Genomic DNA, 16,815 nt, shown 5'->3' with positions numbered 1-16,815 from the left:
CCTGGGTGACGGAGCCCTAGGTGACGGAGCCCTGTTTGACGGAGCCCTGGATGATTTAGCCCTGGGTGACGGAGCCCTGAGTGACGGAGCCCTGGGTGACGGAGCCCTGGGTGACGGAGCCCTGAGTGACGGAGCCCTGGGTGACGGAGCCCCGAGTGACGGAGCCCTGGGTGACGGAGCCCCCTGAGTGACGGAGCCCTGGGTGACGGAGCCCTGGGTGACGGAGCCCTGGATGACGGAGCCCTGAGTGACGGAGCCCTGGGTGACGGAGCCCTGAGTGACGGAGCCCTGGGTGACGGAGCCCTGAGTGACGGAGCCCTGGGTGACGGAGCCCTGGGTGACGGAGCCCTGAGTGACGGAGCCCTGGGTGACGGAGCTCTAGGTGACGGAGCCCTGGGTGGCGGAGCCCTGGGTGACGGGGTCCTGGGTGACGGAGCCCTGAGAGACGGAGCCCTGGGTGACGGAGCCCTGAGTGACGGAGCCCTGGGTGACGGAGCCCTGGGTGACAGAGCCCTGAGTGACGGAGCCCTGAGTGACGGAGCCCTAGGTGACGGAGCCCTGGGTGACGGAGCCCTAGGTGACGGAGCCCTGGGTGACGGAGCCCTGGGTGACGGAGCCCTGAGTGACGGAGCCCTGGGTGACGGAGCCCTGGGTGACGGAGCCCTGAGTGACGGAGCCCTGAGTGACGGAGCCTTGGGTGACGGAGCCCTGAGTGACGGAGCCCTGGGTGACGGAGCCCTGGGTGACGGAGCCCTGGGTGGCGGAGCCCTGGGTGACGGAGCCCTGGGTGACGGAGCCCTGTTTGACGGAGCCCTGGATGATTTAGCCCTGGGTGACGGAGCCCTGAGTGACGGAGCCCTGGGTGGCGGAGCCCTGGGTGACGGAGCCCTGGGTGACGGAGCCCTGGGTGACGGAGCCCTGGGTGACGGAGCCCTGAGTGACGGAGCCCTGGGTGACGGAGCCCTGGGTGACGGAGCCCTGAGTGACGGAGCCCTGGGTATTACCAGTATTACTAAAGGCAATATTATAATCAATTATCCACATTACAAAACTTGATTTTTAATTTAATTAATAAGGTTTTACCTATCTATAAGTTTTCTTGTATATAGTTCAAAACAATATTTGTTCTTTAATAAAAGTTGTGTTGTTTTTGATAACGTGTTAAACAGATCTTAATTTGTATTGTCAATATTGATAACACCGATGCCCCTTGCGAGGGTGTGATACGCATGCGCTGAGCTGACTCGTAATTAGGTCGTTGTTCAAGTAACATAAATTTAATTACCGCCTTTATTGACGCTGTACCTATAAGTTCGTCAAGAAGGTGTTTGGACTCGTGAGGTTTGTATATCGTCTTAAAGTAGGTGGTTAAGGTTGAATTTCTGGTGGAGGAACATTGATACGGACCCTTAACTTTACTTGTCGGTTATATCTTATTAATTCCATCGTTGACAGGTTGTCAACAGACATTGTAGTTTAACCTAGAAACGTTGTATTATAAATTCTCCCCGACACATTCTGTATTTAATGTGACTGTAGCTTACTATTGAATGAACTACAAATCTAATGTCAGAATGAGAAAATGATAGGTTAGAAAGAGAGTTGAAGAAGATGGATAACAAACTTGTTGTAGTAATTGAACAAATCTACAAGGGCCGTGACGAGGATTCGAACCTACGTCCGTGAGCATCCCTGACGCTGGGACCCTTGGATGTAGGTTCGAATCCTCGTCACGGCCCTTGTGGATTTGTTCACTTGATGCATCACGCTATTGTGATTTCTGTGTGTTGTTGTAGTAATTACACGTTCTCCTCTGAATTGTCTTCGTCAGGATCAAGAAAAATACTAGACACACACAAGATATATACACGGAGAAGTGTACTCTGTTTCTTGGTATACGTACACCTAGAGTTTACTTTAGTCCTGGGCTGTGTTCAGGACTCAAGAATACCTGTTGGTTGGTCAGTAAACTAGTGTGGTGGCCTTAATAACCCTCCAGAGCGTGTTAGGCCTACAGCCTAACACCAAGCCAAGTAAACATGTAACAATATAATGTGAAGATAAACAAACTGTCGGAAAACCCGACACCATTTACTAATATTAAATACAATAAGCAGAAAATATTGCTGCTGTTGTATACACAAGTTAACCCATAGAAAATGTAGCTTGTAGTGGAATTTTACGTCAGTAGAAAATGGGATATCATTGCCACATAGCGCTATAAATTCACCAGCTATTCTGTTGGGAATTATTCTTAATACAGCAGTCTTTGGACTTTTAACATTATAAAAACATCTCATTTGAATTAACTTAATTATCAGTAATAAAATAGAGTAAATGTGACCTTTCTACAACCTATTGGCATCTGGACAAAGAGCCAGGGCGTCAGTAGTGAGAGGTCAGCCAGTGTTAGACCTAGTCGCAGGAGCGAGTTCAGCTCCTATAATTCTCTCTTGGACGAAGCGTTATAGAGATCAAATTAGTGCTTCTTCCATCATCAACACGCAGTCAACATCCAAACAAGGGAAGTGTTTTACCGAGACCCGTTTATTACCACATTTCTGGCCAGTTAATGTTAGGTAGATATAGAGCGAACCTAGAACACGAACAAGCGACTAAACCCAGGTAATTACTCCTTGCTCCTTATCGTATATAATATACAGTATTTTCTCTGATATACCTGTCATATATAGGATTCCGGCTTAACAGCAAGTGACCCTTTGACAGGATTAGAAAAGGAAGCAAAAAATAATCTTGGTACATCAGTTACATGGGTGGTGGATGCAGGTGTACGAGGATTATCTGGTGCCTTCATCCTTGATAATGCCTCGTGGACTAGGCCTACTGTACAATAAGATAAGGCCTCTGAATTATCATTAATAATATGTGTAGTTTAATACTGTAGTTTGATTGGCTGCATATATATAAATTTAATATAACTTCCCCCTAATGTGTAAGGATTCGATTTGTGAGAATATTACAGATATACAGTCTGCTAAACATCATATAAATTGCTATCGAAATATATAAATTAATGTAGATATAAATTCTATTTACATTCATATAAATTAAATAAATATAAATATCACAGTTGGTTCCCCACACAAACATTTGCTTTTTTCATTCTGCGTTAGAATTTAGAATGGATATTTATATCTCTAAATAGAAACGTCTGTCTGTAAGTCTGTCCAAGGCTAAAGGCCAGACGCTTTGAGTTAATCAATAATTACCAATCCACCTGTTGGATTCGTTGCCTTGCCTTACAATACCTTGAGTTACCTTGCCTTGAGATAGTTTCGGGGCTCAACGTCCCTGTGACCAGGCCTCCTCGTTGCTGGATTCGTCAACCAGGCTGTTGGACGCGGCTGCTCACAGCTTGACGTATGAATCATAGCCAGGTTGATCAGTTATCCTTTGGAGGTGTTTATGGAGTTCTCTCCTGAACACTGTGAGGGGTCGGCCAGTTATGCCCCTTATGTGTAGTGGAAGCTTGTTGAACAGTCTCGGGCCTCTGAAGTTGATAGAGCTCTCTCTCAGAGTACCTGTTGCACCTCTGCTCCTCAACGGGGGTATTCTGCACATCCTGCCATGCCTTCTGGTCTCATGTGGTGCTATTTCTGCGTGCAGTTTTGGAACCAGTCCCTCTACTGTTTTCATCATTATGTATGTCTCCCGCCTGAGCTCAAGAGAATACAGTTTTAGGCATTTTAGTCGGTCCCAATAGTCTACATGTTTTACTGAGTGGATTCTAGCAGTAAAGGATCTCTGCACGCTCTCCAGGGGGCCAGATTTACGAAGCAGTTACGCAAGTACTTATGAACGTGTACATCTTTCCTCAATCTTTGACGGTTTTGGTAACATTTATTAAACAGTTTAAAAGCATGAAAACTTCCCAATCAACTGTTGTTATTGATATAAATAGCCCCGGGATGATTCGGAGCTCATTAACTGTTTAATAATTGTAAACAAAGCCGTCAAAGATTGAGAAAAGATGTACAGGCTCGTAGGTGCTTGCGTAACTGCTTCGTGAATCTGACCCCAGTTCAGCAACTTCTCCAGCTTTGAAAGGGGCTGTCATTGTGCAACAGTATTCCACTGCAGATAGCACTAGCGTCTTCACTAGTATCATCATCGGTATAGCATCTCGAGTGCATAAGTTTCTTGTGATCCAACCTGTCACATTTCTTGCAGATGTGACGGCGACTTTATTGCATACTTGAAAGATAAGGTCGTGCCCAACATGGTGCAGCCCATCCTCATCAACAAAGGCCAAACGCTCATTAATCCAACCGCCAACCCCCCCCCCCTCCACCAGTTTATTAATGAAAAACGTTTTACACACACACACGACTCAACTCATAACATTCAATCATTTCTCGAACAGTGCTTCGCTGACGACACTTATGAAGGTGCTAGAGGCCGCATATTTGTCCTAGTGGCTGCATGTTTGTCCTAGTGGCTGCATGTTTGTCCTAGTGGCTGCATGTTTGTCCTAGTTGCTGCATGTTTGTCCTAGTTGCTGCATGTTTGTCCTAGTGGCTGCATGTTTGTCCTAGTGGCTGCATGTTTGTCCTAGTGGCTGCATGTTTGTCCTAGTGGCCACATGTTTGTCCTAGTGGCCACATGTTTGTCCTAATGGCCACATGTTTGTCCTAGTGGCCACATGTTTGTCTTAGTAGCCACATGTTTGTCCTAGTGGCCACATGTTTGTCTTAGTAGCCACATGTTTGTCCTAGTGGCCACATGTTTGTCCTAATGGCCACATGTTTGTCCTAGTGGCCACATGTTTGTCTTAGTAGCCACATGTTTGTCCTAGTGGCCACATGTTTGTCTTAGTAGCCACATGTTTGTCCTAGTGGCCACATGTTTGTCTTAGTAGCCACATGTTTGTCCTAGTGGCCCCATGCTCGACCTAGTGGCCCCATGTTTATCCTAGTGGCCGCATGCTTACACTTTTGTAGGCCGGCCAAATCTCTCTAAAATTGGCGCTTTTCAAATCGTAGAAACAAACTGTTCAGAGACAACTAGATAAGGTGGGCACGAAACTAATGGAAAAAGCACAAAGACCAACGGGAAACCTAAACAAAAACTTGATTTTTGTTCCTTCTGGTATACAAAAATTACGCTGATTTTGAAACTAATTGAAATGAACGATGCCAGGTGAAAACAACAGAGGGTGAACATAAATTGTCGTGAAAGTGAGTGAATGTGATTGATGATCATCTTAACGTGCAACATCTTTCATGCTCCTGGTTGATACCTGGTTGATGGGGTTCTGGGAGTTCTTCTACTCCCCAAGCCCGGCCCGAGGCCAGGCTCGACTTGTGAGAGTTTGGTCCACCAGGCTGTTGCTTGGAGCGGCCCGCAGGCCCACATACCCACCACAGCCCGGCTGATCCGGAATTTCTCTTAGAAAACAGTTCAGTTTTCTCTTGAAGATGTCCACAGTTGTTCCGGCAATATTTCTTATAGTCGCTGGGAGGACGTTGAACAACCGCGGACCTCTGATGTTCATACAGTGTTCTCTGATTGTGCCTATGACACCTCTGCTCTGCACTGGATCAATCTTGCATTTTCTTCCATATCGTTCACTCCAGTACGTTGTTATTTTACTGTGTAGATTTGGGACCTGAGCCTCCAGTATTTTCCATGTGTATATTATTTGGTATCTCTCTCGTTTCCTTTCTAGAGAGTACATTTGGAGAGCTTTGAAACGATCCCAATAATTTAGGTGTTTTATCTCGTCTATGCGTGCCGTATATGTTCTCTGTATTCCCTCTATTTCAGCAATCTCTCCTGCTCTGAAGGGGGAAGTGAATACTGAGCAGTACTCGAGACGGGACAACACAAGTGACTTGAAGAGTACAACCATTGTGATGGGATCCCTGGATTTGAAAGTTCTCGTAATCCATCCGATCATTTTTCTGGCTGACGCAATATTTGTTTGGTTATGCTCCCTAAACGTTATATCGTCGGACTTCATTATTCCCAAATCCTTGACATGCTGTTTTTCTACTATGGGAAGATTTGATTGTGTTTAGTACCCTGTATTATGTTTCAGATCATCATTTTTGCCGTACCTGAGTACCTGAAATTTATCACTGTTAAACATCATGTTATTTTCTGCTGCCCAATCGAAAACTTTGTTGACACATGCTTGTAGCTCAGAGCTGAAATCTTGCAATGCTTTAGTTCGGTCAGGGAAGGTGAGGAGCATGAGTGGCGTCGGTCAGTGAAGGTGAGGAGCATGAGTGACGTCGGTCAGGGAAGGTGAGGAGCATGAGTGGCGTCGGTCAGGGAAGGTGAGGAGCATGAGTGGCGTCGGTCAGGGAAGGTGAGGAGCATGAGTGACGTCGGTCAGGGAAGGTGAGGAGCATGAGTGGCGTCGGTCAGGGAAGGTGAGGAGCATGAGTGGCGTCGGTCAGGGAAGGTGAGGAGCATGAGTGACGTCGGTCAGGGAAGGTGAGGAGCATGAGTGGCGTCGGTCAGGGAAGGTGAGGAGCATGAGTGGCGTCGGTCAGGGAAGGTGAGGAGCATGAGTGGCGTCGGTCAGGGAAGGTGAGGAGCATGAGTGGCGTCGGTCAGGGAAGGTGAGGAGCATGAGTGGCGTCGGTCAGGGAAGGTGAGGAGCATGAGTGGCGTCGGTCAGGGAAGGTGAGGAGCATGAGTGGCGTCGGTCAGGGAAGGTGAGGAGCATGAGTGGCGTCGGTCAGGGAAGGTGAGGAGCATGAGTAGCGTCGGTCAGGGAAGGTAAGGAGCATGAGTGGCGTCGGTCAGGGAAGGTGAGGAGCATGAGTGGCGTCGGTCAGGGAAGGTGAGGAGCATGAGTGGCGTCGGTCAGGGAAGGTGAGGAGCATGAGTGGCGTCGGTCAGGGAAGGTGAGGAGCATGAGTGGCGTCGGTCAGTGAAGGTGAGGAGCATGAACAGTAACCTCCACACACAATCTTCATCATAGAAACCGCCTTCACGACACATTGTCTTCATCACTGTAGCCATCATCACTATCCGGGCACCGCCGGGTACCCCCCATCACTTAATCAACATTGATGACCATCCCCTCTTATGACTTATGACCATCCCATCCATACCAACAGTCACCCTGCAAAGTTTGGTGAAGCTAGCTGGAAATATCTGGCCCTTCAACACTTTGTTCAGACTTACTTTTAATACAGATTAATTTACTCGAGAAAATGCTAATTTTAATAGTTCATAATCAACAATAAGAGACATTAATACCTTTAAGATAAAGCCGGAGTTTGAAGGACTAAGGCTTAAAGATAAGATATTTATTCAGGTAAAGGTACATATAGTTGTACATATTCAGCTAGTACATACAATGCCTGAAGCCACTAATACCCACAGCGTGTCGGGTATGGCAATAAAGATATACGTTGCCTACACAACCTCTGATATGTTATCTTTTCTATATCATCTTTTGATGTAAAGAAGAATAATGTAAAATGCAAAAGTCCTATTTACCCACATGCAGAAGGTCCTATTTATCTATTTACCTATTTAGGTAGCGACCTAAAAACTTCATATTTCTATAAAACTATACGCTCCCCATTTATACACAATCATAAATGAAGTTATTTGGTGTGTCTCGTATTACATTTAATGGTGAATGGCGAAACATTTTATTTAATTTATCGACATTAATTTAAATTGTAAAACTTTAAATTCTTTCCAAACTGCTTCCACTTGCTATAATGACTTACCGTTAATTCATAATACAGTAAATATTTTATAAATATAATGATCAATGCTGTGCTATTAATATTAACATTTTCTATAATAAATGAATAAAGCAATTAATTTTTGTGAGCTTTATTATAAATAAGCTGTCTCATATACGTGTATATTTTTTTTTATTTTAATAAATATAAACTCATATACATTTATTAATAATTAGTATACATAAATTGTATTTTTAGTTACTATTACTGGTTTACACACACACACAAAACTCTCTCAATGGTTTACACACACACAACTCTCTCAATGGTTTACACACACTGCTTTCTCACTGATTTACACACACACACACACACACAGGTTTACCCCTGTCATACTGAGCTGTATACTGTTAATTGTTCGTCACACTGTCACAGCTACACCCAGGTAAACCCATTAGCTCATACTGATTAGTTTGTGGTTTTCATTTAACACGCTCTCATTCCGGTGAATTATACCTCATCACAACTGCTCTTGGTCTCAAACGAGTGAATTATACCTCATCACAACTGCTCTTGGTCTCAAACGAGTGAATTATACCTCATCACAACTGCTCTTGGTGTCAAACGAGTGAATTATACCTCATCACATCTGCTTTTGGTCTCAAACGAGTGAATTATACCTCATCACATCTGCTCTTGGTCTCAAACGAGTGAATTATACCTCATCACATCTGCTCTTGGTCTCAAACGAGTGAATTATACCTCGTCACAACTTCCCTTGGACTCATTCCAGCTTCCAATCCACAGTTTGTCTCCAGTTTCGTCCCAGCGAGTAACACAGCAGCGTATTGCACCAGTCTCGTTCCAGACGACTGGAACCATTCCCTGCTCGACGCGCCGCCCTAATGACTATCACTGACCTCAATCGGGGGGTAATCTTGCCTGCCTTTTCCCATCGGCAATAGAGCAGGCAACTGGTCCACCAGCTTCAGCAGGACACTCCTAAATTCATGCAATCCAAATGAGACAGAAGCGCTGCCAAGCCTGTCCAATCCCGTCACTCGTCATCACTAGACAGATTAATTTGGACGGGTGAGAGCGGTAGAGGGCGTCAACATCTCTGCTTCTCACTGTCAGTGAGGCATTTTCTCTCCACTGTCATCTATTGTTGAATATTTTTGTTTGTATTGTGCTTCTTGTATGTATTCACCTAGCTGTGCTTGAGGGGGGTTGAGCTGTGCTCTTTCGGCCCGCCTCTCAACTGTCACTCAATCAACGATTTTTTTCACACACACACACATCCCCAGGAAGCAGCCCGTGACAGCTGATTAACTCCCAGGTACCTATTTACTGCTGGTTAGAAGGCGACATCAGAGTGAAAGAAACTCTGCCCATTTGTTTCCCGCCATCGCCGGGGATCAAACCCGGTCCCCAGTATGACGAGACATGAGTGCTGTCCACTCAGCCACCAGGCGCCCGATGTATGTATACACTATAACCATCTTAGTATCTTAGTATCCTTCTTAGTATCTTAGTATCCTTCTTAGTATCTTAGTAATCATCTTAGTATCTTAGTAACCATCTTAGTAACTTAGTAACCGTCTTAGTATCTTAGTAACCGTCTTAGTATCTTAGTGACCATCTTAGTATCTTAGTAACCATCTTAGTAACTTAGTAACCGTCTTAGTATCTTAGTAACCGTCTTAGTATCTTAGTGACCATCTTAGTATCTTAGTAACCATCTTAGTAACTTAGTAACCGTCTTAGTATCTTAGTAACCGTCTTAGTATCTTAGTAATCATCTTAGAAACTTAGTAACCATCTTAGTAACTTAGTGACCATCTTAGTATCTTAGTAACCGTCTTAGTATCTTAGTATCCTTCTTAGTATCTTAGTAATCATCTTAGAAACTTAGTAACCATCTTAGTAACTTAGTGACCATCTTAGTATCTTAGTAACCATCTTAGTATCTTAATAACCATCTTAGTAACTTAGTGACCATCTTAGTATCTTAGTAACCATCTTAGTATCTTAATAACCATCTTAGTATCTTAGTAACCATCTTAGTATCTTAGTAACCATCTTAGTAACTTAGTGACCATCTTAGTATCTTAGTAACCATCTTAGTAACTTAGTGACCATCTTAGTATCTTAGTAACCATCTTAGTAACTTAGTGACCATCTTAGTATCTTAGTAACCATCTTAGTATCTTAGTAACAATCTTAGTATCTTAGTAACCATCTTAGTATCTTAGTAACCATCTTAGTATCTTAGTAACCATCTTAGTATCTTAGTAACCGTCTTAGTATCTTAGTAACCATCTTAGTAACTTAGTAACCGTCTTAGTATCTTAGTAACCATCTTAGTAACTTAGTGACCATCTTAGTATCTTAGTGACCATCTTAGTAACCATCTTAGTAACTTAGTGACCATCTTAGTATCTTAGTGACCATCTTAGTATCTTAGTAACCATCTTAGTATCTTAGTAACCATCTTAGTAACTTAGTAACCATCTTAGTACCTTAGTAACCATCTTAGTATCTTAGTAACCATCTTAGTAACTTAGTAACCATCTTAGTATCTTAGTAACCATCTTAGTATCTTAGTAACCATCTTAGTTTCTTAGTAACCATCTTAGTATCTTAGTAACCATCTTAGTAACTTAGTGACCATCTTAGTATCTTAGTAACCATCTTAGTGTCTTAGTAACCATCTTAGTATCTTAGTAACCATCTTAGTATCTTAGTAACCGTCTTAGTATCTTAGTAACCGTCTTAGTATCTTAGTAACCATCTTAGTATCTTAGTAACCGTCTTAGTATCTTAGTAACCATCTTAGTAACTTAGTAACCGTCTTAGTATCTTAGTAACCATCTTAGTAACTTAGTGACCATCTTAGTATCTTAGTGACCATCTTAGTAACCATCTTAGTAACTTAGTGACCATCTTAGTATCTTAGTGACCATCTTAGTATCTTAGTGACCATCTTAGTATCTTAGTAACCATCTTAGTATCTTAGTAACCATCTTAGTAACTTAGTAACCATCTTAGTGTCTTAGTAACCATCTTAGTATCTTAGTAACCATCTTAGTGTCTTAGTAACCATCTTAGTATCTTAGTAACCATCTTAGTATCTTAGTAACCATCTTAGTATCTTAGTAACCATCTTAGTGTCTTAGTAACCATCATAATAACTTAGTAACCATCTTAGTATCTTAGTAACCATCTTAGTATCTTAGTAACCGTCTTAGTATCTTAGTAACCATCTTAGTATCTTAGTGACCATCTTAGTGTCTTAGTAACCATCATAATAACTTAGTAACCATCTTAGTATCTTAGTAACCATCTTAGTATCTTAGTAACCATCATAATAACTTAGTAACCATCTTAGTATCTTAGTAACCATCTTAGTATCTTAGTAACCATCTTAGTATCTTAGTAACCATCATAATAACTTAGTAACCATCTTAGTATCTTAGTAACCATCTTAGTATCTTAGTAACCGTCTTAGTATCTTAGTAACCATCTTAGTGTCTTAGTAACCATCTTAGTATCTTAGTAACCATCTTAGTATCTTAGTAACCATCTTAGTATCTTAGTGACCATCTTAGTATCTTAGTAACCATCTTAGTATCTTAGTAACCATCTTAGTATCTTAGTAACCGTCTTAGTATCTTAGTAACCATCTTAGTATCTTAGTGACCATCTTAGTAACTTAGTAACCATCTTAGTATCTTAGTAACCATCTTAGTGTCTTAGCAACCATCTAAGTATCTTAGTAACCATCTTAGTATCTTAGTAACCATCTTAGTGTCTTAGTAACCGTCTTAGTATCTTAGTAACCGTCTTAGTATCTTAGTAACCATCTTAGTATCTTAGTGACCATCTTAGTATCTTAGTAACCATCTTAGTGTCTTAGTAACCATCTTAGTGTCTTAGTAACCATCTTAGTATCTTAGTAACCATCATAATAACTTAGTAACCATCTTAGTATCTTAGTAACCATCTTAGTATCTTAGTAACCATCTTAGTATCTTAGTAACCATCATAATAACTTAGTAACCATCTTAGTATCTTAGTAACCATCTTAGTATCTTAGTAACCGTCTTAGTATCTTAGTAACCATCTTAGTGTCTTAGTAACCATCTTAGTATCTTAGTAACCATCTTAGTATCTTAGTAACCATCTTAGTATCTTAGTGACCATCTTAGTATCTTAGTAACCATCTTAGTATCTTAGTAACCATCTTAGTATCTTAGTAACCGTCTTAGTATCTTAGTAACCATCTTAGTATCTTAGTGACCATCTTAGTAACTTAGTAACCATCTTAGTATCTTAGTAACCATCTTAGTGTCTTAGCAACCATCTAAGTATCTTAGTAACCATCTTAGTATCTTAGTAACCATCTTAGTGTCTTAGTAACCGTCTTAGTATCTTAGTAACCGTCTTAGTATCTTAGTAACCATCTTAGTATCTTAGTGACCATCTTAGTATCTTAGTAACCATCTTAGTGTCTTAGTAACCATCTTAGTGTCTTAGTAACCATCTTAGTAACTTAGTAACTATCTTAATAACTTAGTAAACATCTTAGGAATTTTGTGACCATCTTAGTATCTTAGTATCTTAGTTTAGAAGCTTTTCCGGAAGCTTCTTAAGTCTTCCAGAAGTTTGTTAAATCTTTCAGAAGTTTCATAAATCTTCTAAATTCTAAACCCTTCTTAAATCTTCCAGAAACTTCTTAAATTTTGTAGAAGCTTCTGAAAGGTGTCGGAAGATTTTCAAATCATCCAGAAACTTAAAAAAAAATCAGAAACTTCCTAAAGATATTCAAATCTTCCAAAAGCTTTGCAAATCATCCACAAACTTCTTAAATTGCCCAAATATTTCTTAAATTCTCCAAATGTTCCTTAAATCTTCCAGAAGCGCCTTAAATCTTCAAGAAGCTTCTTAAATCTTCCAGAAACTCCTTAAACCTCAGCTTCCAGGTGATAAGAAAGCAGTTCCACAATACATGAACATGATATATTTTTCCCAAATTTCTAGGAAATGAATGAATCAATTAGTGAAGTTTAAAATTCTCAGAGCAACATTTTCATCTCTCTCTCTATCTCTCTCTCTCTCTCTCTCTCTCTCTCTCTCTCTCTCTCTCTCTCTCTCTCTCTCTCTCTCTGTCTCTCTTTCTCTCTCTATCAGTTCGTTGTATTCTTCAGCAGTCTTCTCAATCCTATTTCCTTCGCAAATAAAACCTGTCTATAAGCTTCAATTCACCTCAAAATTAAATTTCAATATAACTTGTGGAATTTTGAAAACTATTTTTTTAAGTATATCACTAAATTGTGGAGAAATTGGATTTTCGGAATATCTTATCATTATTACCCTGATGTGAGTTGGTCGATCCTAGTGCCAATTACTGTTCTATTAGGTTATTACTGCCGCTCCACTATCATCCCTCCTTTCATCATGAGCGCGTGATAACTCATCAAAATTATTCTCTGAGCGCGTGGAAACTAACATTTCTGAGCCCTGAGCGCGTGGAAGCCTCTACACTGAGCCTTGAGCGCGTAGAAGCTTCTACACTGAGCACTGAGCGCGTGGAAGCCTCAACACTGAGCCTTGAGCGTGTGGAAGCCTCTACAATGAGCTCTGAGCGCATGGAAGCCTCTACACTGAGCCCCTGGAAACCTCTATCACTGAGCCCTGAGCGCGTGGAAGCCTCTTCACTGAGGACCGAGCCCCTGGAAACTTTTATCATTGAGCCCTGAGCGCGTGGAATCCTTTACACTGAGATCGGAGTGCGTGGAAGCCTCTACACTGATCCCTGAGTCCCTGGAAACCTCTATCATTGAACCCTGAGCGCGTGAAAGCCTCTACACTGAGCCCTGAGCGCTGTACAAACACCCACACTGTGTTCAGGGGCTCCCAACCCGCCCTGGCAGCGCTCTGGCCTGGGGTGGGAGGCAGCTTCCGACGCCCCGAGGACATCCCGGGGCCCAATTTATCAATTATCTATCGCAAAGGAGCAGGGGGGGGGGAGGGAATTATCAGGGGAAAGCTCCAAGCCATTACGACTATATAGCACTTGGAAGGGGTCAGGATAAGGATTTGGAATGGGACGGGGGAAGGAATGGTGCCCAATTTACCAGGGTTGAGGGTAAGTGAGAAGGGAAGAATAAAAGAGGTGAATAGGAAGAGGAAATAGGTATAAAAGGGGAAGGAAATAGGTAGAGGGAAGGATCTACGACGTTGAGGTGAGAGGAGGGGTGAGTAAGTGAAGGTGGGGAGGGGGGGGCAGGAGTGTAGTGGATATTTTTTAGTGTGGGGGTTATGTGGTAGAGTAGGGAAGGAGTGTGGGGGAGATACTTGGTTGTGTGGGGGTTGAGGGGGGTGGGAGTGGGGTGGATATATGGTGTTGTGGGGGGAACTTGTGACCGGAGATCTGCCGTGACACCCCAGCTCAGGTAAAGACACCTGGTGTGTAAGTCATGGGTAATAAAAGGAGCCAGAGAAAATAAAAACACACAGAGCAGGCCAAGGAAATACAAAATTAACATTAACAAATAAAACAGCAATAGAAAGGTCGTGTAAATAAAGACTCACACCAAAGAAAATGCTAATAATGGGGAAAACAATTATATTTTCAATGACGATAAAAATATAACTGAAAGGAAAACAAGAAAAAGGTGGCATGGGATGACTTGTCTGTATTCACAGCTAGCAACTGACGACAAAAAAATCCTTCACTGGCACGAAGAACACAGCATAGTACCCCCGTGAGCTCTGTCGTCCAAATTACCTATTAAGATTTCTGTTGCAGAAAGTGTTATTCACTTCCACCGTGTCAGGACAAGTCCACTACGGGCTCGCCATAGCCTGTGCTTCCTGGAACTTTTCGTTCCAGGTGGCGAATCTTAAACAACAACAACACCGTCAGGTCATATGCTACTATAACGTGAGGCAGGAGCCCAGACAACACGTGTCTCTGTCACTGATTCTTGAGATGATTTCGGGGCTTTTTAGTGTCCCCGCGGCCCGGTCATCGACCAGGCCTCCACCCCCAGGAAGCAGCCCGTGACAGCTGACTAACTCCCAGGATCCCTATTTACTGCTAGGTAACAGAGGCATTCAGGGTGAAAGAAACTTTGCCCATTTGTTTCTGCCTCGTGCGGGAATCGAACCCGCGCCACAGAATTACGAGTCCAGCGTGCTATCCGCTCGGCCGACTGGCTCCCAGGTACCGGCTTGTACCTGTCAACCCGAGCGTCAACTCTTGGGCCCCGGCTTTTCAGACGCCGGATATCTACCACAATAGTGAACAACCTCTCTACATTTCAGTCCCATCTACATTTAAACCTCTGTATGGCATTATCTTCAACTACCCTCTTCTCTGGGTCATTACATTTATTCGCAAATATTTGTTTAAATAAATGTTCCACCACATTCATACGAGTCGTCTGTCTCTGTAGCTTCCATCCCCTTCCCCTCCTTCTGCTGCTACGCTTTCTATTTTCTTCGTCTTTATCTTCTTTATCAATGCCCTATAGGATCTTATACGTCGCAATCATGTCTTCTCTTTGTCATCTCTTATCTATTGTATTAAGATTCAACTCCTTCCGTCTTTGCTCGTACTCCACCCTACTTAATTCTGGGACCAACCTTGAGGTATACCTCTGAGTCTTCTACCAGTTTTATCTTGTATTTCTTTAGATCCGGGCTCCACGAGGGAGCTCCACGAGGGAGCTCTACTGAGGGAGCTCTACGAGGGAGCATCTACGAGGGAGCTCTACAAGAGAGGTCCACGAGGGAGGTCCACGAGGGAGGTCCACGAGGGAGCTCTACAAGAGAGGTCCACGAGGGAGGTCCACGAGGGAGGTCCACGAGGGAGGTCCACGAGGGAGCTGTACGAGGGAGGTCCACGAGGGAGCTCTACGAGGGAGCTCCACGAGGGAGCTGTACGAGGGAGCTCCACGAGGGAGCTGTACGAGGGAGCTCCACGAGGGAGCTGTACGAGGGAGCTCTACGAGGGAGCTGTACGAGGGAGCTCCACGAGGGAGCTGTACGAGGGAGCTCCACGAGGGAGCTGTACGAGGGAGCTCCACGAGGGAGCTGTACGAGGGAGCTCCACGAGGGAGCTGTACGAGGGAGCTCCACGAGGGAGCTGTACGAGGGAGCTCTACGAGGGAGCTGTACGAGGGAGCTCCACGAGGGAGCTGTACGAGGGAGCTCTACGAGGGAGCTGTACGAGGGAGCTCTACGAGGGAGCTGTACGAGGGAGCTCCACGAGGGAGCTGTACGAGGGAGCTCCACGAGGAGCTCAACGAGGGAGCTCTACGAGGGAGCCGGATACAGGTTGCACATTGCTTGTATGCAATGCCATATCCCCCTTAATGTCAAGATTTCTCTAAGTTACTCAGATGTTTCCAGGTTTGGGGAGTTCATACCTGCTTCTAAATTCTTTACTTTTTCATATTCTGAGATCTGCCTTCCTCTCAATGTGGGGTGTTCTTGTGATCTGACTTCCTCCCCTACTCTCTATACCTTACAATACTTTTGGGGGGGATGAAGTCAATCAGACATCTTTCATTTCATTCCTGCAGTTTGTCCAATTCGAATCTCTATATTCTTGTTACGGCCACGATGGGTCACAACCGGGTTCTTTGCTGGAGGAACTAAAGTACTAGTATCCGACCCCAAGTCGGTAGTGGCTTTCAAGGAGTGAGCTTGGTAATGCAAGTAAAATACAATGGGGGAGTTGAAAGGAATACGACACTTCATCAGTTATCAATATATTTATATATCACTTTCCCATCATCTTAAATAGAATCATAAAGGAAGTATTACTAAACTGATATATACACGTGTGTCGCTCTCATAGGACACTAAGCGCTCCTCGATGCTCATGCGATGCAGCCTTGTCAACTTCCGTGTTTCCTCAACTCACAGTACCGTCCTCAACCAGTAACAGGAAACACCCACGAGTCTACCCTAGCCATGGGCCAGCCTATACACAGCCTCACTAGGTGCTCCTTGTGAACGCCCGCAATCACTCTCCAGCCTGGTGATGGCAGAGAACATCAGCCTCGCGCTGCTGGGCCTCTACACGAACAAATACAAGGGTAGCGAACCCCTGGCAGGAGCTTCT

The 16,815-nt window shown here is 43.5% G+C and overlaps 1 protein-coding gene across 1 annotated transcript; it reads right to left on the bottom strand.

Moving 5' to 3' along the window:
- Positions 1-573: 573 nt before the first annotated feature.
- LOC138370611 (uncharacterized) lies at positions 574-13,428 on the bottom strand. The gene is made up of 2 exons (XM_069335121.1): positions 13,189-13,428; positions 574-798 (listed from the first exon to the last, which is right to left on the bottom strand). Exons 1-2 carry the CDS (start codon positions 13,426-13,428, stop codon positions 574-576), a joined length of 465 nt encoding a protein of 154 aa, XP_069191222.1.
- Between the last annotated feature and the right edge of the window lie 3,387 nt (positions 13,429-16,815).

The sequence above is a fragment of the Procambarus clarkii genome, chromosome 4, assembly GCF_040958095.1.
Source record: "Procambarus clarkii isolate CNS0578487 chromosome 4, FALCON_Pclarkii_2.0, whole genome shotgun sequence".
Taxonomy (NCBI): domain Eukaryota; kingdom Metazoa; phylum Arthropoda; class Malacostraca; order Decapoda; family Cambaridae; genus Procambarus; species Procambarus clarkii.
Note: the sequence above shows the minus strand (reverse complement) of the source record. Positions and strands in the feature narration are given on the sequence as shown.